The sequence below is a fragment of the Anolis sagrei genome, chromosome 2 (assembly GCF_037176765.1).
Source record: "Anolis sagrei isolate rAnoSag1 chromosome 2, rAnoSag1.mat, whole genome shotgun sequence".
Lineage (NCBI taxonomy): Eukaryota > Metazoa > Chordata > Lepidosauria > Squamata > Dactyloidae > Anolis > Anolis sagrei.
In genome coordinates this window covers 171,485,341-171,511,533 of record NC_090022.1, presented here as the reverse complement: position 1 = coordinate 171,511,533, position 26,193 = coordinate 171,485,341, and the positions used below count along the sequence as shown (strand labels likewise).

The following is a 26,193-nucleotide window of genomic DNA, read 5'->3' as shown; positions in this document are numbered from 1 at the left end:
GAGCCCCAGCCGGCTCGGAAATGGGAGGTTTCTCCGAAGATCCGAAGCGGGAAGAGTTCCCCTTTCTTCAGTGTTTAGAAAGCGAGAGGCTCTGGGCATGTGCAGAGTGCAGCGAAGGCACGCGCCTGTGGAGTGAGAGGCAGGAGACCCTGCCGCCTTCATCCACAAACACAAGCAGCGACCAGTGGATCTTTGCACATGCCCCGGGGGTTTTCTCTTCAACTCCAGGTAACAAGACCGAGGAAGGACTGTAGATTATAAGGTTTACTTCCAGACAGACCCTATATATATATCTATACCCCAGGATCTGATCCCAGGTTTCCTGCTTTAAACCGGATTATATGAGTCCCCACTGCCAGGTAATCGGGGATAAACAGAAAGATCTTGGGACCCCTTCTTCCACACAGCTGAATAAAATTCCACACTATCTGCTTTGGACTGGAATATATGGCAGTGTGGACTCAGATAACCCAGTGCAAAGCAGAACGTGGGGGATTTTCTGCCTTGTTATTCTGGTTATATGGCTGTGTGAAAGGACCTGAGTCCACACTGCCATATAATCCAGTTCAAAGCAGGTAATTTGGGGTTTTATCCAGCTGTCTTTGGGCCCTAGTTAAAGGAGAATTAGTTAAAGAGGATATTGTGGATTGGGTTGTTGTAGGTTTTTCCAGGCTATATAGCCATGTTCTAGAAGCATTCTCTCCTGATGTTTCGCCTGCATCTATGGCAAGCTGGTTTTTCAGGCAATATGGCCATGTTCTAGAAGCATTCTCTCCTGATGTTTCGCCTGCATCTATGGCAAGCAGGGCTTTCGGGCTATATGGCCATGTTCTAGAAGCGTTCTCTCCTGACGTTTCGCCTGCATCTATTCAAGCAGGTTTTTCGGGCTATATGGCCATGTTCTAGAAGCGTTCTCTCCTGACGTTTCGCCTGCATCTATTCAAGCAGGTTTTTCGGGCTATATGGCCATGTTCTAGAAGCGTTCTCTCCTGACGTTTCGCCTGCATCTATTGAAGCAGGTTTTTTGGGCTATATGGCCATGTTCTAGAAGCATTCTCTCCTGATGTTTCGCCTGCATCTATTGAAGCAGGTTTTTTGGGCTATATGGCCATGTTCTAGAAGCATTCTCTCCTGACATTTCGCCTGCATCTATTGAAGCAGGTTTTTTGGGCTATATGGCCATGTTCTAGAAGCATTCTCTCCTGATGTTTTGCCTGCATCTATGGCAAGCAGGTTTTTCGGGCTATATGACCATGTTCTAGAAGCATTCTCTCCTGACATTTCGCCTGCATCTATTGAAGCAGGTTTTTCAGGCTATATGGCCATGTTCTAGAAGCGTTCTTTCCTGACGTTTCGCCTGCATCTATTCAATCAGATTTTTCGGGCAATATGACCATGTTCTAGAAGCATTCTCTCCTGACATTTCGCCTGCATCTATGGCAAGCAAGTTTTTCGGGCAATATGTCCATGTTCTAGAAGCATTCTTTCCTGACGTTTCGCCTGCATCTATTCAATCAGGTTTTTCGGGTAATATGACCATGTTCTAGAAGCATTCTGTCCTGATGTTTTGCCTGCATCTATGGCAAGCAGGTTTTTCCGGCTAAATGGCCATGTTCTAGAAGCATTATCTCCTGATGTTTCGCCTGCATCTATGGCAAGCAGGTTTCTCGGGCTATATGGCCATGTTCTAGAAGCATTATCTCCTGATGTTTTGCCTGCATCTATGGCAAGAGGGTTTTTCGGTCTATATGGCCATGATGTTCTAGAAGCATTCTCTCCTGACATTTTGCCTGCATCTATGCAAGCAGGTTTTTTGGGCTGTATGGCCATGTTCTAGAAGCATTCTCCCCTGATGTTTCGCCTGCATTTATGCCAAGCATGGCCAAGTTCTAGAAGCATTCTCTTCTGACATTTTGCCTGGATTTATGGCAAGCAGGTTTTTCAGGCTATATGGCCATGTTCTCATTCTCTCCTGATGTTTCGCCTGCATCTATGGCAAGCATGGCCATGTTCTAGAAGCATCATCTCCTGATGTTTCGCCTGCATCTATGGCAAGCATGGCCATATTCTAGAAGCATTATCTCCTGGTGTTTCGCCTGCATCTATGGCAAGAGGGTTTTTCGGTCTATATGGCCATGATGTTCTAGAAGCATTCTCTCCTGACATTTTGCCTGCATCTATGCAAGCAGGTTTTTTGGGCTGTATGGCCATGTTCTAGAAGCATTCTCCCCTGATGTTTCGCCTGCATTTATGCCAAGCATGGCCAAGTTCTAGAAGCATTCTCTTCTGACATTTTGCCTGGATCTATGGCAAGCAGGTTTTTCGGGCTATATGGCCATGTTTTATCTCTTGACGTTTCACCTGCATCTATGGCAAGCATGACCATGTTCTAGAAACATTCTCTCCTGACATTTCGCCTGCATCTATGCCAAGCATGGCCAAGTTCTATAAGCATTCTCTTCTGACATTTCGCCTGCATCTATGGCAAGCATGGCCATGTTCTAGAAGCATTCTCTCCTGACGTTTCGCCTGCATCTATGGCAAGTGGGTTTTTCGGGCTATATGGCCATGTTCTAGAAGCATTCTCTCCTGATGTTTCACCTGCATCTATGGCAAGCATGGCCATGTTCTAAAAGTATTCTCTCCTGACGTTTCGCCTGCATCTATGGCAAGCAGGTTTTTCAGGCTATATGGCCATGATGTTCTAGAAGCATTATCTCCTGACATTTCGCCTGCATCTATGCAAGCAGGTTTTTCGGGCTATATGGCCATGTTCTAGAAGCATTCTCCCCTGACGTTTTGCCTGCATCTCTGGCAAGCATCCTCAGAGGATGCTTGCCATAGATGCGGATGAAACGTCAGGAGAGAATGCTTCTAGAACATGGCCATATAGCCCAAAAAACCTACAACAACCCAGTGATTCCAGCCATGAAAGCCTTCGACAATATTGTGGATTATCTGCTTTGGTATTCTGAATTATATGGCTGTGTGGAAGGGACCAGATTCATCTGGCGTCAGACCCAAGTTCTGATGAGTCAGGTTTCCTCTGGTCTGGTGCCAAGAGCTTGTTGGAACTGGTTTTTGCCCCGTGCTTTCGATTTCCCACTTCAGCTGAACAGGTCCTTTTGTAGCAGCCTGGTTTTCGAAATTCAGATAAATGAATGCTGTAGCAGATCTAGATTTCAGGAAGGCCTTCAACAAGGTCCTTCATGATCTTCTTGGAACCCTTCCACACAGCCTTATATCCCAGAATATCAAGGCAGAAAATCCCACATTATCTGATTATGGACTCAGTTAACCCTGTTCAAAGCAGATATTGTAGGATTTCCTGCCTTGATATTCTGGGATATCGGGTTGAGCGACCCAACCCAAAAGAGTGCTCACCAATGGTTCCCCTTCGTCCTGGAAAGAAGTGACTAGTGAGGAGCCGCAAAGAGAGTTCTGTCCTGGACCAAATGCTGTTCAGGGTCTTTCTTGTGGAGCAATGGGTTCAAATTACAGGAAAGGAGATTGCACCTCAACTTTAGGAAGAACTTCCCAACTTTGTCTGTAGATGCCTCCAAGGCCATGTGGCGGGCAGATCTGCATGGAAGTGAATATTTGGCTTCTTTTAGGTCACACAGAAGCAGTTCTGAATCTGATTGGATCACATCATCTATGTTGACACTGAGGCCCCTTCTATGCTGCCATATAAAATCCAGATTATTTGCTTTGAACTGGTTTATTTGGCAGTATAGACTCATATAACCACAAGCTGGAATGTGTCCAGAGGAGGGGGACTAAAATGATCAAGGGTCTGGAGAACAAGCCCTATGAGGAGCGGCTTAAAGAGCTGGGCATGTTTAGCCTGAAGAAGAGAAGGCTGAGAAGAGGCATTATAGCCATGTATAAATATGTGAGAGGAAGTCATAGGGAGTGGGGAGCAATCTTGTTTTCTGCTTTCCTGGAGACTAGGATGCGGAACAATGGCTTCAAACTACAAGAAAGGAGATTCCATCTGAACATGAGGAAGAACTTCCTGACTGTGAGAGCTGTTCAGCAGTGGAACTCTATGCTCCGGATTGTGGTGGAGCCTCCTTCTTAACAATCTTTTGCAGAATCTTGCCTGGTATCGACATGAGGCTGACCAGACAGTAATTGTTTGGGTCATCCTTTTTTCCCTTCTTGAAGATTGGAACCACATTGGCCCTCCTCAGTCTGCTGGAACTTCTCCCGTTCTCCAATAACTCTCAAAGATGATTGCCAATGGTTCCGAAATGACTTCCGCTAGTTCCTTCAATACTCTTGGGTGTAGTTGATCTGGCCCTGGGGACTTGAACTCATTTAGAGCAGCCAGGTATTCCTGGACGACTTGTTTCCCAATTTGGGATTGGATGTCCTCTAATCCCTCATCCGCTCCATCTTGCTGAAGTTGAAGATGACATTCTTTTTGTGAGAAGACTCAGGCAAAGAAGGCATTAAGTAGCTCTGCCTTTTCCCCATCTTCTCCTCGAAGAGGCCCTATTGCCTGCTTGTTTTTCCTTTTTCTACTGACATAAGAAAAGAAGCCCTTTTTATTGTTTTTAATGTCCCTGGCAAGCCTGAGCTCGTTTTGTGCTTTAGCCTTGCGGACCTTTTCCCTACAGGTGTTGACTATTTGTTTGAATTCTTCTTTAGTGATTTCTCCCTTTTTTCACTTCTTGTGCATGTCTCTTTTGTGTCTTAGCACAGAAAGAAGTTCTTTCTAACTGTGCTAAGACACAAAAGAGACATGCACAAGAAGTGAAAAAAGGGAGAAATCACCAAAGAAGAATTCAAACAAATAGCCAACACCTGTAGGGACATCCATTCTGGCTTCTTTGCACTTGTCCTATTTTTTCTCTTTGTTGGCACGGTTTGCAATTTCGCCTTGAGTATTTCACTCTTGAGAAATTCCCATCCATCCGTAACTCCCTTGTCTTTTAGTATCCACAGAATGCTGCTTAGTGTTTCCTTCATTTTTTGGAAATCAGCTCTCCTAAAGTCCAAAATGTGTGTTTGACCTGTCTTAGTTTTGGCCTTTCTTTGTACCTCAAATTGCAGGAGCACATGGTCACTTGCCTCTAAGGATCCGACCACTTTAACTGCATCGATCAGGTCCTCTGCATTTGTTAGGATGAGATCAAGAGTAGTCAACCCCCTTGTTGCCTCTTCTACCTTCTGGACCATGAAATTGTCTGCAAGGCAAGCGAGGAATTTGTTGGACCTTGTACTCTTGGCCGAGGTTGGACTGGATGGCCCATGAGGTCTTTTCCAACTCTATGATTCCATCTCTTCTAACTCTATGACTCTTTATACAAGGACACACTTTTCAGCATTCAAGTAAGGGGAATTCCTTATATTAAGGGACTTTTGGTAACCCTAAGCTCGTTCATGACTGCCTTTCTCACCCTCAAATACCAGCTGTTGCAGGAGAGTAGTGATGTGTCTGTTGTCTGGCCACCGCAGTTTGAAGGTGGTGTCAAACTCCATGAAATGCTTAATGTAGATAGAGCCCTACGCGTGTTGTGAAGGAGTACTTTCACAGAATCGCTAGCAAAAGCAGAACATGTCAAGTGACTTTTGAATTTCAGTTCCCAAAAGCCACAGTCACTTATGCCACCTAGCTAAATTGGATACGAATTTTAGCAGCTATATTTCTCAAAGGCAGCAACACTATTTCCCCAAGTTTTGCTTGGGGGAGGGAGAATACATTAAAAGAGTCTTGTTGCAACAAGTTTGGTGAGAACTGTGCTAATGTGTCAGAACAAAGAACTTGCAGCATTCGTATTGCTGTAGTAAGAGTCAAATGATAAAGGTGAGGTGTGTTGCTCTCATAGAATCATAGAATCAAAGAGTTGGAAGAGATCTCATGGGCCATCCAGTCCAACCCCCTGCCAAGAAGCAGGAATATTGCATTCAAATCACCCCTGACAGATGGCCATCCAGCCTCTGCTTAAAAGCTTCCAAAGAAGGAGCCTCCACCACACTCCGGGGCAGAGAGTTCCACTGCTGAACGGCTCTCACAGTCAGGAAGTTCTTCCTAATGTTCAGATGGAATCTCCTCTCTTGTAGTTTGAAGCCATTGTTCCGCGTCCTAGTCTCCAAGGAAGCAGAAAACAAGCTTGCTCCCTCCTCCCTGTGGCTTCCTCTCACATATTTATACATGGCTATCATATCTCCTCTCAGCCTTCTCTTCTTCAGGCTAAACATGCCCAGTTCCCTAAGCCGCTCCTCATAGGGCTTGTTCTCCAGACCCTTGATCATTTTAGTCGCCCTCCTCTGGACACATTCCAGCTTGTCAATATCTCTCTTGAATTGTGGTGCCCAGAATTGGACACAATATTCCAGATGTGGTCTAACCAAAGCAGAATAGAGGGGTAGCATTACTTCCTTAGATCTAAACACTATGCTCCTATTGATGCAGGCCAAATTCCCATTGGCTTTTTTTGCCGCCACATCACATTGTTGGCTCATGTTTAACTTGTTGTCCACGAGGACTCCAAGATCTTTTTCACACGTACTGCTCTCGAGCCAGGCGTCCCCCATTCTGTATCTTTGCGTTTCATTTTTTCTGCCAAAGTGGAGTATCTTGCATTTGTCACTGTTGAACTTCATTTTGTTAGTTTTGGCCCATCTCTCTAATCTGTCAAGATCGCATGCTGGAAAATCACAATCAAAGTATCCTTGACAGATGACCATCCAGCCTCAGTTTGAAAGCTTCAAAGGGAAGGAGCTTCCACCAGACTCAGCTCCTCTAACCTGTTAAGGTCATTTTGAATTCTGCTCCTGTCCTCTGGACTATTGGCTATCCCTCCCAATTTGGTGTCGTCTGCAAACTTGATGATCATGCCTTCTAGCCCTTCATCTAAGTCATTAATAAAGATGTTGAACAGGACCAGGCCCATAGAATCACAGAGTTGGAAGAGACCACATGGGCCATCTAGTCCAACCCCCTGGCATGCTGGAAAATCACAATCAAAGTATCCTTGACAGATGACCATCCAGCCTCAGTTTGAAAGCTTCAAAGGGAAGGAGCTTCCACCAGACTCAGCTCCTCTAACCTGTTAAGGTCATTTTGAATTCTGCTCCTGTCCTTTAAAGTATTAGCTATCCCACACTCCAAGGCAGAGAGTTCCACTGGGTTTTTTTTTTTTGGAGGGTGGTCATATCAGGAATGACTTGAGAAATTGCAAATCGGTTCTGGTGTGAGAGAATTGGTCGTCTGCAAGGACGTTGCCTAGGGGATGCCTGGATGTTTTGATGTCTTACCATCCTTGTGGGACAGGAGCCCCCAGTGGCGCAGTGGGTTAAACCCCTGTGCCGGTAGTACTGAAGACCGACAGGTCATAGATTCGAATCCAAGGAGAGTGTGGATGAGCTCCCTCTGTCAGCTCCAGCTCCCCATGTGGGGACATGAGAGAAACCTCCCACAAGGATGGTAAAACATCAAAACATCCGGGCATCCCCGGGCAATGTCCTTGCAGACAGCCAATTCTCTCCCACCAGAAGTGACTTGCAGTTTCTCAAGTCACTCCTGACACAACAAAAAAAAAAATCCTTGTGGAAGGCTTTTCTCATGTCCAGGCATGAGGAGCTGGAGCTGATAGAAGGAGGTCATCTGCGTTCTCCCTGGATTCGAACCTGCAACCTGTCAGACAGTTCCACTGTTGAACAGCTCACAATTGGTTCTGGTGTGAGAGAATTGGCTGTCTGCAAGGATGTTGCCCAGGGGATGCTCGGAAGTTTTGATGTCTTATCATCCTTGTGGGACAGGAGCTCCCGGTGGCGCAGTGGGTTAAACCACTGTGCCGGTAGTACTGAAGACCGACAGGTCATAGATTCGAATCCAGGGAGAGTGCGGATGAGCTCCCTCTGTCAGCTCCAGCTCCCCATGTGGGGACATGAGAGAAGCCTCCCACAAGGATGGTAAAACATCAAAACATCCGGGCATCCCCGGGCAACGTCCTTGCAGACAGCCAATTCTCTCCCACCAGAAGCGACTTGCAGTTTCTCAAGTCACTCCTGACACAACCAAAAAAAAAATCCTTGTGGAAGGCTTCTCTCATGTCCAGGCATGAGGAGCTGGAGCTGATAGAAGGAGGTCATCTGCGTTCTCCCTGGATTCGAACCTGCAACCTGTCAGACAGTTCCACTGTTGAACAGCTCACAATTGGTTCTGGTGTGAGAGAATTGGCCGTCTGCAAGGATGTTGCCCAGGGGATGCTCGGAAGTTTTGATGTCTTATCATCTTTGTGGGACAGGAGCTCCCGGTGGCACAGTGGGTTAAACCCCTGTGCCGGTAGTACTGAAGACCGACAGGTCATAGATTCGAATCCAAGGAGAGTGTGGATGAGCTCCCTCTGTCAGCTCCAGCTCCCCATGTGGGGACATGAGAGAAGCCTCCCACAAGGATGGTAAAACATCAAAACATCCGGGCATCCCCGGGCAATGTCCTTGCAGACAGCCAATTCTCTCCCACCAGAAGCGACTTGCAGTTTCTCAAGTCACTCTTGACACAACAAAAAAAAAATCCTTGTGGAAGGCTTCTCTCATGTCCAGGCATGAGGAGCTGGAGCTGATAGAAGGAGGTCATCTGCGTTCTCCATGGATTCGAACCTGCAACCTGTCAGACAGTTCCACTGTTGAACAGCTCACAATTGGTTCTGGTGTGAGAGAATTGGCCGTCTGCAAGGATGTTGCCCAGGGGATGCTAGGAAGTTTTGATGTCTTATCATCCTTGTGGGACAGGAGCCCCCGGTGGCACAGTGGGTTAAACCACTCTGGAGGGGAAACAAACATACACTCTAGAGCAGGGATCCTCAAACTATGGCCCGGGGGCTGGATACGGCCCTCCCAGGTCATTTACCCGGCCCTCGCTCAGAGTCAACCTAAATCTGAAATGATTTGAAAGCACACAACAACGCCCTATAGGATCCCCTCCAACTCAATAATATTCTGGTTCTATGTGCTTTTGAAGGACTGCCAAAGGCCTCATGCTCCTTATCCTGGTTCTCTCCTTAACCTTCCTCCACAATCTTGTTGAGGGGAGTATTTCCTGCTATGACGACTCTGGAAATCCTGTGGACTGGTGAGTTCATTTTACCTGGTCTATTTCTCATTTCATCTATATAAATAAAAATGTAATGTTCGTTTGTGGGATTAACAGAACTCAAAAACCACTGGGGGAATTGACACCAAATTTGGACAGCATATACCTAACAACCCAATGTATGTCCTTCAATCATAAAAACACTGAAAAACACAGCAGAAGGGACTTAAAACCCCCCAAAAAGCTAAATGACGGAAAGCTAAATGGCAATACAGAAAAAAGGGAAGAAAGGGGGATGGAAGGGGAGAAAAGCAAGAAAGAAAGAAAGAAAGAAAGAAAGAAAGAAAGAAAGAAAGAAAGATGGAGGGAAAGAAAGATGGAGGAAAAGAAAGAAGGAAAGGGAGAAGGAAGCATGGAAGGAAAGAGGTAAAAAAAGAAGAAAGAAGAGAAAGGGAGGGAAAGAAAAAGGGGGAAGGAAGGAAAGTTAGAGAAGGAAGGAGAGAAGGAAAGAAAAAAGGTAAAAGAAGGAAGAAAAGAGGGAGCGAAAGAAAGGGGTGAAGATGTAGAGAAAGAGGGAGGAAGGAAAGAAGGAAAGAGAGAAGGAAGAAAAGGGAGACAGCAGAAGAAAAAGGGGGAAGGAAGGAAAGAGAGAAGGAAGAAGAGAAGGAAAGACAGGAAGGAAGGAAGGAAGGAAGGAAGGAAGGAAGGAAGGAAGGAAGGAAAGAGGGAGTGAAGGAAGGAGGGAAAGAAGGGGAGAAAGAGGGAAGGTTGGCCACAACAACGCGTGGCGGGTACAGTTAGTTTCAAATATTTGTATTTTGCCCTTAAGCAAACTTTCCAGTATATTTTTAGCAGTGGTTCCCAACCTTTTTTTTATTATTTACCAGGCACCACTTTGACCAGGGACCACTTTCCAACATTAGTACCAAAAGGGTTATGAATCTGTTTTTGGACAACTTTAGATTCGGTTTGGTTATTTGGGATGCTGATTCAGAAAACTGCATTAGACAGATCATATCGGCTTTAGTTTCTGATACAGAGCATAATGCCATCCAGTTGTCGGCATCTGTTCGACCACAGAAAACTATATTTAATAAGTATCGGCACTATGAGAGGGTTTTGCAAGATCAGTTACTCTCATTGGAACGGTGTGGTAACAGTGAGGCCGCGGACCATATTTTAGTTCTTGGGGACCTCTGGTGTCTAGATATAGGGAAGTAATGCTACCCCTCTATTCCGCTTTGGTTAGACCACACCTGGAATATTGTGTCCAATTCTGGGCACCACAATTCAAGAGAGATATTGACAAGCTGGAATGTGTCACTAAAATGATCAAGGGTCTGGAGAACAAGCCCTATGAGGAGCGGCTTAAGGAGCTGGGCATGTTTAGCCTGAAGAAGAGAAGGATGAGAGGAGACATGATAGCCATGTATAAATATGTGAGAGGAAGGAGGGAGCAAGCTTGTTTTCTGCTTCCATGGAGATTAGGACAAGGAACAATGGCTTCAAACTCAAGAAAGGAGATTCCATCTGAACATTAGGAAGAACTTCCTGACTGTGAGAGCCGTTCAGCAGTGGAACTCTCTGCCCCGGAATGTGGTGGAGGCTCCTTCTTTGGAAGCTTTTAAACAGAGGCTGGATGGCCATCTGTCAGGGGTGCTTTGAATGCAATATTCCTGCTTCTTGGCAGGGGGTTGGACTGGATGGCCCATGAGGTCTCTTCCAACTCTTTGATTCTATGATTCTTTCGTGGTCCACAGACCACAGGTTGGGAACCACTGTCTTATAGCAAGGAAGAGAAGGGCTGGGTGGGAGACACGATTTCCAAAGTTCCCCTTCTTTGACTTACAAAAAGCAAGATAAAATAGAGATTTTCCTTTTCCTCCTCAGGCTTTTATTTCTCTGGTAGTCATAAGCTTTCTGGATGCTACTTTGCACAAATCCAGAGTGTGTTTTTTCCTTCTATAAGAGCTACAAACCTCTTTTCTTTGTAGATCTGGGATAAATCGGGTGTAACATTCTCATTGAAGTCCTCTCCTTCTAAAGTTAATTCCAAGATTTTACATCTCAATTGATTTCTATCCTGACACCTTTGTTTATATTATATTATTTATATTATTATACTAGTTGTACCCGCCACGGGTTGCTGTGGCTAACCTTCCTTCCCTCTTTCTCTCCTTCCTTCCCTCTTTCCTTCCTTTGCTCTTTTTCTTTCCCTATCTCTCATCTTTCTTCCATCTCTACCTGTTTCTTTCCTCCCTTTCTTTGCTCTTTGGTTACATCCTTCCTTCCTTCCCTATCTTTCATTCCTTCTCTCCTTCCTTCCCTCTCTTTTTCCTTTCACTTTTTATTTCCTTCTCTTCTTCCTTGCTTCTCTTTCCTTCTTTCCTTCTTTCCCTCCCTGCTTCTCTCCTTCCTTCCTTCCCTTTTTCCCTCCTTCTCTCGTTACTTTTTGACTGTCCCTTCCATTTAATATTGTATTTATATCTTAGAAAGAAGGAAAGGAAGAAGGAAGGAAGGAGGGACAGGAAGGAAGGAAAAGAAAGAAGGAGGGACAGGAAGAGAAGGAGGAGGAAGGAAGGAGGGAAAGAAAGGAGAGGATGAAGAAAGGAGGGAGGGAAGGAAATGAAGGGGAAGGAAATGAAGAAAGGGGAAGAAGGAGGAAAAGGAGGGAGGGAGGAAAAGAAGGAAAGGAAGAAGGAAGGAGGGATAGGAAGGAAGGAAAAAGGAAGGGGGGAGGGAAAGAAGGGAAGGAAGAAAAAAAGAAGGAGGGACAGTAAGGGAGGAAGGAGAAGGAAGGAAGGAGGGAAAGAAAGGAGGGGGCTGAAGAAAGGAGGGAGGGAAGGAAATGAAGGGGAAGGAAATGAAGAAAGGGAAAGAAGGAGGAAAGGGAGGGAGGAAAAGAAGGAAAGGAAGAAGGAAGGAGGGACAGGAAGGAAGGGAAGGAGGGAAAGAAGGAAAGGAAGGAGAAGGAAGGAAAGGGAGGAAAGAATTGAAGGGAGGGAGAGAAGGAAGGTCCTTCATTCAAGCATCGTGGACCTTCCTCGCCTCCCCCCCTCCTCCTCCTCCTCCCCCTCCTCCCCTTCTTCCTTGAGTGGATGCTCCGTTGCTGCTGCTTTCCCAACAGGGAAAGGAGGAGGAGGAGACTGCTCTCCTGACATAGGAGGGAAAGAGAAGGGGCTGCATGCGGCGCACCTCCACCTCCACTCACTTGTGTGTGTGTGTGTGTGTGGCTGTGCATGTGCGCCTGGCTTTAACGGCCGGCTGTTTCCCCGCGAAGAGGAGGGGGCGTGACCATGGGCCTCTGTAGACATGCAGTTTCCCCTTTGTGGACATGGAGTTTAGAAGTCCTTTCTGCTTTTTGTTTTTGGTTTTTTTTTTAGTGGAGAACATACATTGGGTTGTTAGGGACATAGTGTCCAAATTTGGTGTCAATTGCCCCAGTGGTTTCTGAGTTCTGTGAATAGCACAAACGAACATTACATTTTATTTATATAGATTATTGTTATTTATATTATTATTTATTATTATATTATTATTATATTATTTATATTGTTTATATTATATTTATATTATAGCCATCTTGCTTACCTGTGACTCATGTGAAAAATGAATAAAGACTGGTGCGACCTCGTCTATGATAAATTTGTGATCTGCGTGGGTTTGGATTTCAGGTTTATTGTCTACAAGTTACCCCAGCCTCACCATAGCCCTCCAGCGGAGGGCATGCAATACATGTATCAAGATGAAAATACCCAGGGTTGGGTACAAGGCAGGAGTCTGATGAACAGTACCAAGGGAGCCGTGGGTCGGACCCTGCAACAACTATACACAGTGGCAATACGGAGGCAGGTGAGTCAGAGAGAAGGGGAAAAGAAAAGCTGCCCTAATAATTATTTATTTATTTATTTATTTATTTATTTATTTAAAGCTTTTATATTCCGCCCTTCTCACCCCGCAGTGGACTCAGGGCTGATTACAGTGTACACATATATGGCAAACATTCAATGCCAATTTTTGACATACAAACATATACAGACATACACAGAGGCTATTTAACTTTTTCTGGCTGCCAGGGGAGCTGTCACTTTCATCATCCATCTATGACGCTGATGAAGTACTTCCGCATTCCCCGCATGCTTCCCCGCTGGAATGCTTTGCTGGAGTCTTCTTTATGGCCTCATAAATCAGTTAATTTAGCCTCCCCACACTTTAAGGTGGTACCTAATTTTCCTACTTGACAGATGCAACTGTCTTTCGGGTTGCAAAGGTCGACAACAGGCTACACACAATTGGTTGGAAACCCACTCCAACCTGGGCTGGCTTCGAACTCATGACCTTTTGGTCAGAGTGATCTTAATACAGCTGACACTCAGCCAGCTGCGCCACAATCCCGGTAATAATAATAGTAATAATAATAATAATAATAATAATAATACTTTATTTATACCCCGCCCATCTCCCCCAGGGGGACTCGGGGCGGCTTACATGAGGCCATGCCCATCAGTACAATAAACACAATATTACCCAAAAACATAACAAAACCAGAAAATAAAATACATAAAATGCAAAACCAATATAATAGACAACCCAGCAATATAAAATCAAACATTAAAACACAAAGGAATTACACTTGGCGGGGCCAAATTCAAAGATAAAATTTTAAAACCCTGGGAGATAGGGCAATGTAAAATTGTTGGGAAGGGGGATCCGGGGATGAGTAGTCAGCCATTCAAATTTGCTGGGATCAGGAGCACAGAATGTCTGTGAAAGTGAAAAGCCATGAATTTCTTAACTGTTATGTTTCTTAACTTGAGAGAACAGCTCTCTAGGAATCTCCTATCATGGCTCTGTTGTCTACTTCTGCTGGATTTTGACAATATTACAATTGATTACAATCTTTTGACCCACCGCCTTGCTGTCGCTGGAGTCAGGGGACAGCTTTAAACTGGCTGTCCTCCTTTCTTCACAACCGTGGACAGCAAGTGGAGAGGGGAGGTCTGGTCTCTGAGAGGTCTCCTCTACTTTGTGGGGTTCCTCAGGGGGCCATTCTCTCCCCTCTGTTGTCTAACATCTATATGCGACCACTTGCTCAGCTGGTTCGAGGTTTTGGGCTTGAGTGTTATCAGTACGCCGATGACACTCAGCTGGTGCTGAAGATGGAAGGCCGACCAGACTCTGTACACGATAATTTTCATCAATGCCTTGAGGCCGTTACTGGATGGCTGCGTGCCAGCAGGTTGAGGGTGAATCCAGCAAAGACGGAGATCCTATGGCTGGGTCAACCGGGCAGTGGGGATATCCAGCTGCCTACCCTGGATGGCGAGGCACTACGCCCGTCATCATTGGTAAAGAGTCTGGGAGTCCTCTTGGACCCTCTTGGACCAGTTAGCAGAACTGCCTTTTTTCATCTGCAGCAGGCTAGACGGCTGGCCCCCTACCTGTCCAGGGACGACCTAGCTATGGTGATCCAGGCCACGGTCATCTCAAGACTGGACTACTGTAATGCCCTCTACATTGGCCTTCCTCTGTCGGTGATCCGGAAGCTTAAGTTGGTACAAAATGCAGCTGCTCGGCTTCTTGCGAGAGTTCCAATGAGATGCCACATAACACCAATCTTATGGTGCATTGGTTACCAACTGAGCACCGGATCACTTTCAAAGTGATGGTACTCACCTTTAAGGCCTTGCATGGTCTGGGGCCGATGTACCTGAGGGACCGCTTCACCCCCTACCAACCCCAGAGATCCCTCCGTTCTGAGGACCAAGATTTGTTGGAAATTCCCAGTGTCAAGACCTTGCGTCTAACAGCAACCAGACGCAGAGCCTTTACAGCAGTGGCACCATCACTCTGGAATACTCTGCCACCTGAAGTCCGTGCCTTACGGGACTTATCAGCTTTCCGCAGGGCATGTAAGACATTTGTTTCGACAGGCTTTTGATCATTGATATTGCTGTTTTTTAAATTGTTTTAGATTTTAGTCTGTTCTTGTAAGTCGCTCCAAGCCCTAGGGGAGTGGTGGCATATAAGTTTGAATAATAAATAAATAAATAAATAAATAAATAAATAAATAAATATAATCACACTGGTGTTCTCTCAAGGATCACGTTCTCTCTGTTGTTGTTCATTCATTCAGTCCCCGGTGGCGTAGTGGGTTAAACCCTTGTGCCGGCAGGACTGAAGACCGACAGGTCGCAGGTTCGAATCTGGGGAGAGGCGGATGAGCTCCCTCTATCAGCTCCAGCTCTTCATGCGGGGACATGAGAGAAGCCTCCCACAAGGATGATAAAAACATCAAATCATCCAGGCGTCCCCTGGGCAACGTCCTTGGAGACGGCCAATTCTCTCACACCAGAAGCGACTTGCTCCTGACACGATAAAAAAAAATCATTCAGTCATTTCCGACGCTTTGTGACTTCATGGACCAGTCCATGCCAGAGTTCCCTGTCAGCCATCACCACCCCCAGCTCCTTCAAGGTCAATCCAGTCACTTCAAGGATGCCATCCATCCATCTTGCCCGTGGTCGGCCCCTCTTCCTTTTTCCTTCCATTTTTCCTAGCATAATTGTCTTCTCTAAGCTTTCCTGTCTTCTCATGATATTTTATTTATTTATTTATTTGACTTGTATACCGCCACACCCAGTTTGGCCCGGAGTGGTTTACAGCAGTAGATTAAAACAATACAACCAACTTTAAAAAACAATAAAAACGAGAACAGACATAGTCCCGAATTATTCACCCATTGAAAGCTTGTCGGAAAAGAAAGTTTTTACAGGCTTTCTGAAAAGCAAGTAGGTCTCGGATGGTTCTCGGATGGAGAGCGACTAAAATGATAAAAGGTCTGGAGAACAAGCCCTATGAGGAGCGGCTTAAGGAGCTGGGCATGTTTAGCCTGCAGAAGAGAAGGCTGAGAGGGGATATGATAGCCATGTATAAATATGTGAGAGGAAGCCACAGGGAGGAGGGAGCAAGCTTGTTTTCTGCTTCCCTGGAGACTAGGACACGGAACAATGGCTTCAAACTACAAGAGAGGAGATTCCATCTGAACATGAGGAAGAACCTCCTGACTGTGAGAGCCATTCAGCTGTGGAACTCTCTGCCCCGGAGTGTGGTGGAGGCTCCTTCTTTGGAAGCTTTTAAACAGAGGCTGGATGGCCATCTGTCAGGGGTGATTTGAATACAATATTCCTGCTTCTTGGCAGGGGGCTGGACTGGATGGCCCATGAGATCTCTTCCAACTCTAGGATTCTATGATTCTATGGTTCGGGTTTCAACTGGCAAGGCATTCCATAAATAAGGGGCCACAATCGAGAAGGCTCTCTGCCTAGTAGCAGACAGATGATAAGTCCGGATGTTGGGGACTTTAAGCAAATTTTGGTTTTCGGACCGAAGTAATCTCTGGGGTTGGTATGGCCAAAGCATTTCATCTTTGCCTCTACTATCCTTCCCTCCAATGAGGGAATGTTTTCTTTAAGACCTAGAGATTCCTAAAGATAACATTTTCATCAAATCGGTGGATAATCAAATCCATAAAAGTCAAACCTGCAAAAGTGGAGGGAAGACTGCACTTTTAACTACTTTTCTACTTTCTTTGGCTTCCAGGAGGAAACTGCCTATGTCCTGTACAATGATGCTCCTCCCAAAAATCATTCTTCCACCAACAAGGGCCACACAAAAGGTAGTGCATGTGCTCCGGATGCACCCTCAGGGGTACACCTAATATTTTTCGTCCTGACGGTGGATGAGATTTCTTCTCCATTATTGCTAGTGATGTCTTTATGGTAGCCTGGTCAGATTCTGAGTGGTCAGAAAATGAAGAGGGGGGATGCTGGGATAGATTCACAAAGAATAGAAGGGGCCTAGAGAGAATTGTTTTGGAATCTCCTGGCAGTTTCCACGAGACTGAAGAAAGTGATATCAGTTCTCATGAGAACTTGCCAGAAGTGCAGGCTGAGAGAAATGTGGGAGACGAATGTTTGTCTAGGTCAAGGCACTTGGAACTGCAGAGGCAGCATGCAACAAAGACAGACTCGCTTTTCCCAGAGGCTTAGAGATAAGGCGAGGAAAAGCAAGTATTTGAGAAAGATGTTTTGGGAGGGATTGAGGCCTTTTAAAGTGGGTTGTTGTAGGTTTTTTGGGCTATATGGCCATGTTCTAAAAGCATTCTCTCCTGACATTTTGTCTGCATCTATGGCAGGCATCCTCAGAGGTAGTGAGGTCTGTTGGAACTAGGAAATTTGGGTTTATATATCTGTGGAATGTCCAGGGTGGGAGAAAGTAGGGGTAATTTTTTCAATTGGCCACCTTGATTACTAGTTGATGGGGTAGGGGTAATTTTTTCAATTGGCCACCTTGATTACTAGTTGATGGCCTGACAGTTTTTTGGTGTGGCTTGTTAGTGCCTGGGGGAATCTTTTATTGAGAAGTGATTCGCTGTCCCTGATTTTTTCCTCTATGGAGTTGCCCTGTATTTGAGTGTTGTTTTACTGCTGTAATTTTAGACTCTTTAAATACTGGTAGCCAGATTGTTGTGATTAATTTCACAATTCAGCAGCAGATCAGTTGCACAACTTCAGCGCTTTCCAGTAGCTTCTTCCTGCACAGTATTTTCAGTCAACTGCTCCCACAGCCTGCAGTCACTCTGGAACCTTTTACAGACACTTGAGCACATGCCTGGCCATTGTCAGTTTTACTATTGTTTTCCCCTCCAATCTAGATGACACTTTAAACTTACCACAGCACACAGTTATATCTTGTCTTAGCAGACAGGTTCTTTTAATCAATTACATAGAGCCTTTGACGAACAGCATCACAGCACAAGGAGAGAAATATACACTGTACATGACTTCCTTATATACAATTCTATACAACCACACATAGCAATCACTGATTGGTTCCCACCTCATTAACTTAACTCAGACCCAGGATTACATCATTCACAATCACCTGGACTAGGCCAGAACACATTCCCCAAATGATTCCCTATATACAGTGAATGCATAACTCAGCATTTCCAATAGAAGCCTATTAGCAGTGCATGACTCAGCTATATTACATTACAATACATTGTAAAACCTGTTTTCATTGTTTCCTCCTTTCTGTTGAAATTGTCCACATGCTTATGGATTTCAATGGCTTCACTGTGTAGTCTGATGTGAAGAACCCTTACCTTTAGCAGCCAGAAAGTGGGCCTAGCGAAGCCTGTCGGCCTGAACGGTTAGAATATGGGCCTAGCGAAGCCCTGGTGGCCATCTTAGGATAGGGAAACAGGGAGACGCCATCTTAGGTCAGGTTTTCTTAGAGGGGGCGTGTCCTAGTCCTGTAAGCAGAGAGAAGATGGCCAGGATTGGTTAGGAATAGGGGGCGGAGCCTAATATTCAAATAGAGGAAAAAGTGTACTTTTTGAATTGGAGGCTTGAGTTTTGGCAGCTGGGATTTGTCAGTTTGGAGTTAGGTAGTCGGTTGGATAGTGCTAGATAGGAGAATTGGGTTAATCTTTTGTAGTATTCAAGGGCTAGAGGAATTAGCCAGGAATACTGACAGTGGGAACAGGACCTTGCTTATGGTCTGTTTCTTTTATTCCTGAGGAAGGCTAGGCCAAGGTTGTGTGGCTAGATTCCAGAAAGTGGGAATTTGGTTTGGAATTATCATCAGAGATTAGTTTCCTGAGATAATCTCCGGTTTGTTAACTCTAGATTCAAACCCAGTACCCATCTAAGAATTGTACATCAAACGTAACCAAACGTTTTTGTGCCATTAACTTACAGAAATAATTACACATTTGTACCAGAAGAGTTTAAGCCTGTTAAATAAACGTTTTATTATAGTTAACACATTACAACAGCCTGTGTGTGGACATCATTGGTATTTAAACCCTCTGAGGAAAATAAATACCATAGTAACACAGAAGGGTGTTACTAAGTATCCTCTCCACACATATAACTCAGCCTGAATACTAAGCAATAAGGTGGCAGCGTACCCCAATTGAAGAAACAGTTACAAAACTCCTCAGTTCAGATGTCATTCAAATATAGCTATATAGCTATACACAGTTATATCTTTCCCTGTTTTATAAATCTCCCCTGTGATATTCCTTATAAAAGGTTGGTAGCTTGTGGGATTCACATTTTCAGAATTCCCTGTTCCCTCTCCCTGCTTGGTGTGATCCTTCCTGGGATAATCTTTATATCTGACATGGTGGTTGTGAGAGTGGTCCAGCATTTCTGTGTTCTCAAATAATATGCTGTGTCCAGGTTGGTCCATCAGGTGCTCTGCTATGGCTGACTTCTCTGATTGAAGTGGTCTGCAGTGCCTTTCCTGTTCCTTGATTCGCATTTGGGCACTGCATTTTAATGTGGTACCTGCTGGTACAATCCTTTGTGAAAGCAACGTTGTATTCAGGTGAACAGCTCTCGGTTTTTGTTCCTATGTTATTGGAATTCATGTATTCAGGTTTATAAGTTTGTTCTTGCTTCTAGTTCATGTGAGGCATGGGTTGCCTGTCTTGTATTCATGCTATCTTGTTTATGGATATTTTTGTGAATTGATTCTGGACATTGTACTTGAAAGGATTTTGAACTCTCGGCTATATTAGAAATAATCATTTGAACCTTCGTTCTCTCTTTTGAATTGGCTTATTTATTATATACTCATCTTTAAATGAATTTTTACTTACTGGATTATCTGGACAGAGTGTGGTTTGCGGTGAGAAGGTGTTTCAGTGCTTTAGTGTAACAGTCTTCCTATCAACTTACTTGTCTCTAGTGCAGTATGGTGGATTTCTTGTGGCCAGACCAGCTATCAAGAGACCTAGCTGTGGCTCCAAGGATCTCTGAATTTATGAGTGAAGGTTCATCACTGTTTTTCTGTCTTTAGGTGCCATCCTTCTGGATCAGAACCAGGGTTTCTGGCTGCTTCATAGCACTCCTCACTTCCCTCCAAGTCTAGATGAAAAGGAGTATTCCTGGCCCCACAGTGCACTGCTCTATGGGCAGACCTTCCTGTGTGTCACCTACTCTTACAACCAGTTCAAAGACATAGGTAGGTAGGTGTGTATGAGATTTTCTGGGGATTTGAACGGGTACAGATTATAAACTACTGGAAGTTGGAGCAACCTCTGTAGAAAAGAGGTAGCCTGATTTCCCAATGTACAATTTCCCCAAAAATATATTAATTGGGTTGTAGGTTTTTTCCGGCTATATGGCCATGTTCCGGCTATATGGCATTTCTCCTGACGTTTCACCTGCATCTATGGCAGTGGTTCTCAGCCTGTGGGTCCCCAGGTGTTTTAGCCTACAACTCCCAGAAATCCCAGCCAGTTTACCAGCTGTTAGGATTTCTGGAGTTGAAGGCCAAAAACATCTGGGGACCCCAGGTTGAGAACCACTGATTTATGGTACTGGGTTGTTGTAGGTTTATTCGTGCTATATGGCCATGGTCTAGAGGCATTCTCTCCTGACGTTTCGCCTGCATCTACAGCAAGCATCCTCAGAGGTAGTGAGATCTGTTGGAACTAGGAAAAAGGGTTTATATATCTGTGGAATGACCAGGGTGAGACAAAGGACTCTTATCTGCTGGAGCTAGGTGTGAATGTTTCAACTGACCACTTTGATTAGCATTTGATTGCCTGGCAGTGCCTGGAGCAATCTTTTGTTGAGAGGTGATTAGATGTCCAGGGACAAAGGGAGCATTCGCACAGTTAAAGCTTGTGCGCTCGCTGCGCGCGTACCTTGGGAAGTGTGACTTGGCCACAGTAGTCCATGCTCTTGTTACATCCCGTATAGACTACTGCAACGCTCTCTACATGGGGTTGCCTTTGAAGACTGTCTAGAAGCTTCAATTGGTCCAACAGACAGCGGCCAGGTTGCTAACTGGAGTGGATCTCAGGGAGCATACAACTCCCCTGTTGCGCCAGCTCCACTGGCTGCCAGTCCGCTACCGCACACAATTCATATCTGATTTTATATTGTTGTGTTGCTATTATATTGTTTTGCATTTATGTATTTTATTTTTTGGTTTTACTATGTTATTGTGTTATATTGTTGTGTATTGTACTGATGGGTGTGGCCTCGTGTAAGCCGCACCGAGTCCCCTTGAGGGAGATGGAGCGGGTTATAAATAAAGTTTTATTATTTTATTTTTTACTAGCCGTCCCCTGCCACGCGTTGCTGTGGCCCACATGGGGGTTCTGTGTGGGAGGTTTGGCCCAATTCTATCGTTGGTGGGGTTGAGAATGCTCTGTGATTGTAGGTTAACTATAAATCCCAGCAACTACAACTCCCAAATGTCAAGATTCTATTTTCCCCAAACTCCACCAGTGTTCACGTTTGGGCATATTGAGTATTTGTGTAGAGTTTGGTCCAGATCCATTATTGCTTGAGTTTGCAGTGATCTCTGGATGTAGGCGAACTACAACTCCCAAACTCAACGTCAATGCCCACCAAACTCTTGTAGTGTTTTCTGTTGATCATGGGAGTTCTGTGTCCCAAGATTGGTTCAATTCCATCATTGGTGGAGTTCAGAATGTTCTTTGATTGTAGGTGAACTATAAATCCCAGCAACTACAACTCCCAAATTACAAAATCAATTTGCCTGAAGGGCATACATTGGCCTGATAGGTGTATTGTGTCCAAATTTGGTGTCAATTCGCCCAGTGGTTTTTGAGTTCTGTTAACCCCACAAACGAACATTACATTTTTATTTATATAGATTATTAATCCAAAGTGCTTGCTTAACCTATAAAGCCCTAAATGGTTCTGGCCCAATTAACCTGTCCGAACGAATCTCCCCTTATGAACCTTTGAGGACTTTAAGATCATCTGGAGAGGCCCTGCTCTCGGTCCCGCCATCATCACAAGCACTGCTGGCAGGGACGAGAGACAGGGCCTTCTCAATGGTGGTCTCTCGGCTATGGAACGCCCTTCCTAGGGAGATCAGATTGGATTATTCACTTCTAGCATTTCGGAGGAAACTTAAGACAATGCTATTCGAGCAGGCATTTGCGAATACTGACTAATGGACATAAAAACAGAACAACTACATGATAGGACTGGATATTGTTTTAATGAGCATTTATTGAATTATGTTTTATTACAGTGTTATTTTATTGATGTTGGCGTTTTCATATTGTAATTGCGTTTTTGGTGGCATTGAATTTTGCCTTGTAAACTGCCTCGAGTCGCCGGAAGGCAGAGAGGGGTGCTATACAAATATACAAATGCCATTTTCCCCCTAAAGAATGAGCAAAACAACCCTAGCAGTCCCGGAGTGCCGCAGGGTTCCGTCCTGGGCCCGGTCCTGTTCAACATCTTTATTAATGACTTAGATGAAGGGCTAGAAGGCAGGATCATCAAGTTTGCAGACGGGAGGGATAGCCAATAGTCCAGAGGACAGGAGCAGGATTCAAAACAATCTTGACAGATTAGAGAGATGGGCCAAAACTAACAAAATGAAGTTCAACAGGGACAAATGCAAGATACTCCACTTTGGCAGGAAAAACGAAATGCAAAGATACAGAATGGGTGACGCCTGGCTCGAGAGCAGTACATGTGAAAAAGATCTTGGAGTTCTCGTGGACAACAAGTTAAACATGAGCCAACAATGTGATGTGGCGGCAAAAAAAGCCAATGAGATTTTGGCCTGCATCAAGAGGAGCATAGTGTCTAGATCTAGGGAAGTAATGCTACCCCTCTATTCTGTTTTGGTTAGACCACATCTGGAATATTGTGTCCAGTTCTGGGCACCACAATTCAAGAGAGATATTGACAAGCTGGAATGTGTCCAGAGGAGAGCGACTAAAATGATAAAAGGTCTGGAGAACAAGCCCTATGAGGAGCGGCTAAAGGAGCTGGGCATGTTTAGCCTGAAGAAGAGAAGGCTGAGAGGGGATATGATAGCCATGTATAAATATGTGAGAGGAAGCCACAGGGAGGAGGGAGCAAGCTTGTTTTCTGCTTCCCTGGAGACTAGGACGCGGAACAATGGCTTCAAACTACAAGAGAGGAGATTCCATCTGAACATGAGGAAGAACTTCCTGACTGTGAGAGCCGTTCAGCAGTGGAACTCTCTGCCCCGGAGTGTGGTGGAGGCTCCTTCTTTGGAAGCTTTTAAACAGAGGCTGGATGGCCATCTGTCAGGGGTGATTTGAATGCAATATTCCTGCTTCTTGGCAGGGGGTTGGACTGGATGGCCCATGAGGTCTCTTCCAACTCTAGGATTCTATGATTCTATGATCCTAGGAGGGACAGGCTACTCTGCACCCTTTCTTGTGTGTTTCCACACAAACATTTGACTTGAAATGGTCCTCCTGTCCTTCCCTGCCAGGGTCAGCCCTGACACATCTGCTGGTTGCTTGCTTTTGTAGTTCTCTTCCAGGAGCTTCTTCTCTGTTTCTGGATGGAACTGCAAGCCAGTTTGCACACCTGACATTACACATCATGTTGTTTTGTTCCAGGGAAACAGCTTCTCTTCACTGAACCCCACGTTTATGATTGTCGCGTGGAAGGCACTTTTGCCCAGGATCTGCCGGCATTGCTGAATGCATCGGAGGGGCGGCATGTTCAGAAAGAGCCATGGAACTCCAGTGTCCCGTTGACATCACTTGGAGGCAAAGAATTTGTCAGCTTTGCCAAATTTCGCTTCTTCGGTGATGGTAAGTGTTGGATTGGGACAAGTGAAAAGGGACGTGGTGGGTGCAGTAGAGAATGAAATAAGCTTAAAAGGAAGGTGGTTATGTCATCCCCATTTTTTTTCGTGTCAGGAGCGACTTGAGAAACTGCATGTAGAGGCTCCTTCTTTGGAAGCTTTTAAACAAAGGCTGGATGGCCATCTGTCAGGGGTGATTTGAATGCAATATTCCTGCTTCTTGGCAGGGGGTTGGACTGGATGGCCCAGGAGGTCTCTTCCAACTCTTGGATTCTATGATTCTATGTTGCTTCTGGTATGAGAGAATTGGTCATCTGGAAGGACATTGCCCAGGGGACACCCAGATGTTTGATATTTTTTACCATCGTTGTGGGAGGCTTCTCTCATGTCACCAGATGGGGAGCTAGAGCTGACAGAGGGAGCTCAACCAGCTCTCCCCAGATTCAAACCACTGACCTGTCAGTCAACAGTCCTGCCCGCACAAGAGTTTAACCAATTGCGACACACGGGGCCCCTATATCATCCCCTACCTTCGTGACCATATCTCCCTCCATGTGCCAACTCGGGCCCTCCGGTCTTCTGGGGAGGCCCTTCTTTCGCCCCTGGTAGTTTCACAAGCTCGCCTTGTAAGCACAAGGGAGAGAGAGAGCTTTTTCCTCTGTGGCCCCCCAACTCTGGAACTCATTACCTGGAGAGATTAGGAAAGCCCCTACCCTAGAAACCTTTAAAAAGAACCTTAAAACCTGGCTCTTCCGTTGCACCTTTGATGAGTAGGTATACAACCTTACACTATTGCTTAGCCTCAACGTTCTCTCATTGGAGTATACGTGTCCCCCCCCCCCTTGTGGGAAAGCTTGATTCCACAACCCCCACTATAATGAACCCTCCTCCGCGAATAACCTGCTTCTCCTTTATCTCACCCGATTTTTTAATTAGTTTTTCTTTTAATCATTACATGTAGCCCGCCCCTTGTCACTGTGATTGTGTTTATTGTAATTTTATATTTTATTTATTTATTTATTTATTTATTTATTTACTTCTCACTTCGCAAGGGACTCAGGGCGGATTACAGTATACACATATATGGCAAACATTCAATGCCAATTTTGACATACAACATAGACAGACATAGACAGAGGCTATTTAACTTTTTCTGGCCACCAGGGGAGCTGTCGCTTTCATCGTCCATCTGCGACACTGATGAAGTACTTCCGCATTCCCCACATGCTTTTTGCTGGAGTGCTTGCTGGAGTCTTTTTTTATGGCCTCATAAATTAGTGGCCTCATAAATTAGTGGTACCTAATTTTCCTACTTGACAGATGCAACTGTTTTTCGGGTTGCAAAGGTCGAGAACAGGCTACACAATTGGTTGGAAACCCATTCCAACCCGGGCTGGCTTCCAACTCATGACATTTTGGTCAGAGTGATCTTAATGCAGCTGACACTCAGCCAGCTGCGCCACAATCCCGGTTTGCATATTTTTATGCATTCACATGTTTTATGTAATTATGAAGTTGTTGCTTATTGTCTTCGGTTTGCATTTTTGGGTTTATTCTGCTGTAATTTGTTGTTTGGGCTTGGCCTCATGTAAGCCGCCCTGAGTCCCCATCAGGGAGATGGTGGCGGGGTATAAATAAAGATTGTTGTTGTTGTTGTTGTTATTGTGTTTTGTATATTACTCTTTCAGATTTGTACTCTGGCTGGCTGGCCCAGGCTCTTGCCAGTGACCTCTACGTTGAGTTCTGGCACAGGTCTTCGGGGATCCTGCCTTCCAACTGTTCTGGAAACTTCAGGGTCTATAATGTGGAGGAAGTGGCTTTCCAGGAGCCGGCCACAAGCTTCCCCTCCATGTCAGACCATTCCAAGTGGTGTGTGGGGACCGAGAGTGATCCCGGCTGGGCCTGTGTTGGGGACATGAACCGCAATTGTGCAGAGGAACACCGTGGAGGTGGCATCGTCTGCTGTCGTGATCCAGCTATCTGGAAAGCCTTCTACTCCTTGGTACAGAATTATACTGACTGCGATGGTGCAGGGTGCCATTCTGTGTATTAGGGGAGTAGAGCTCACTGAACTGGGAAAGGGAAATGGAGACTAGTTCAAGAGGTGATGCATTCTTAGTCACAAGTATCTCCTACTATCCAATTTGCTTCTCTCAGCTTTCAATCACAGTACGTTATGGTTCAGTGTGACGGGTTTACCCCTTTTTTCTTTTGAGAATGGATTCTCCTACTATTTTATTCCTCTAAAGCATTTTTGATGGGGGGGAAAATTTTGATTTGAAAGCTGTTCAATAGTGGAATACAATGCATGGGAGTGTGGTGGAGTCTCCTTCTTTGGAGGTTCTTAAACAGAGGCTGATGATCATCTGTTGGGAGTGCTTTGATGTATTCCTGCATGGCAGAATGGAGTAGGACTGGGCAGGCCTTGGGGTGTCACAGAATCATAGAATCAAAGAGTTGGAAGAGACCTCATGGGCCATCCAGTCCAACCCCCTGCCAAG

General features: G+C 45.2%; 1 protein-coding gene across 1 annotated transcript; it reads left to right on the top strand.

Annotated features, from left to right (window-relative positions):
* Positions 1 to 26,193, top strand: DNASE2 (deoxyribonuclease 2, lysosomal). Its single transcript, XM_067464115.1, has 7 exons — positions 1 to 228; positions 8,978 to 9,088; positions 12,724 to 12,901; positions 16,652 to 16,727; positions 19,925 to 20,089; positions 23,502 to 23,699; positions 25,381 to 26,193. Exons 2-7 carry the CDS (start codon positions 8,994 to 8,996, stop codon positions 25,743 to 25,745), a joined length of 1,077 nt encoding a protein of 358 aa, XP_067320216.1. The 5' UTR covers positions 1 to 228; positions 8,978 to 8,993; the 3' UTR covers positions 25,746 to 26,193.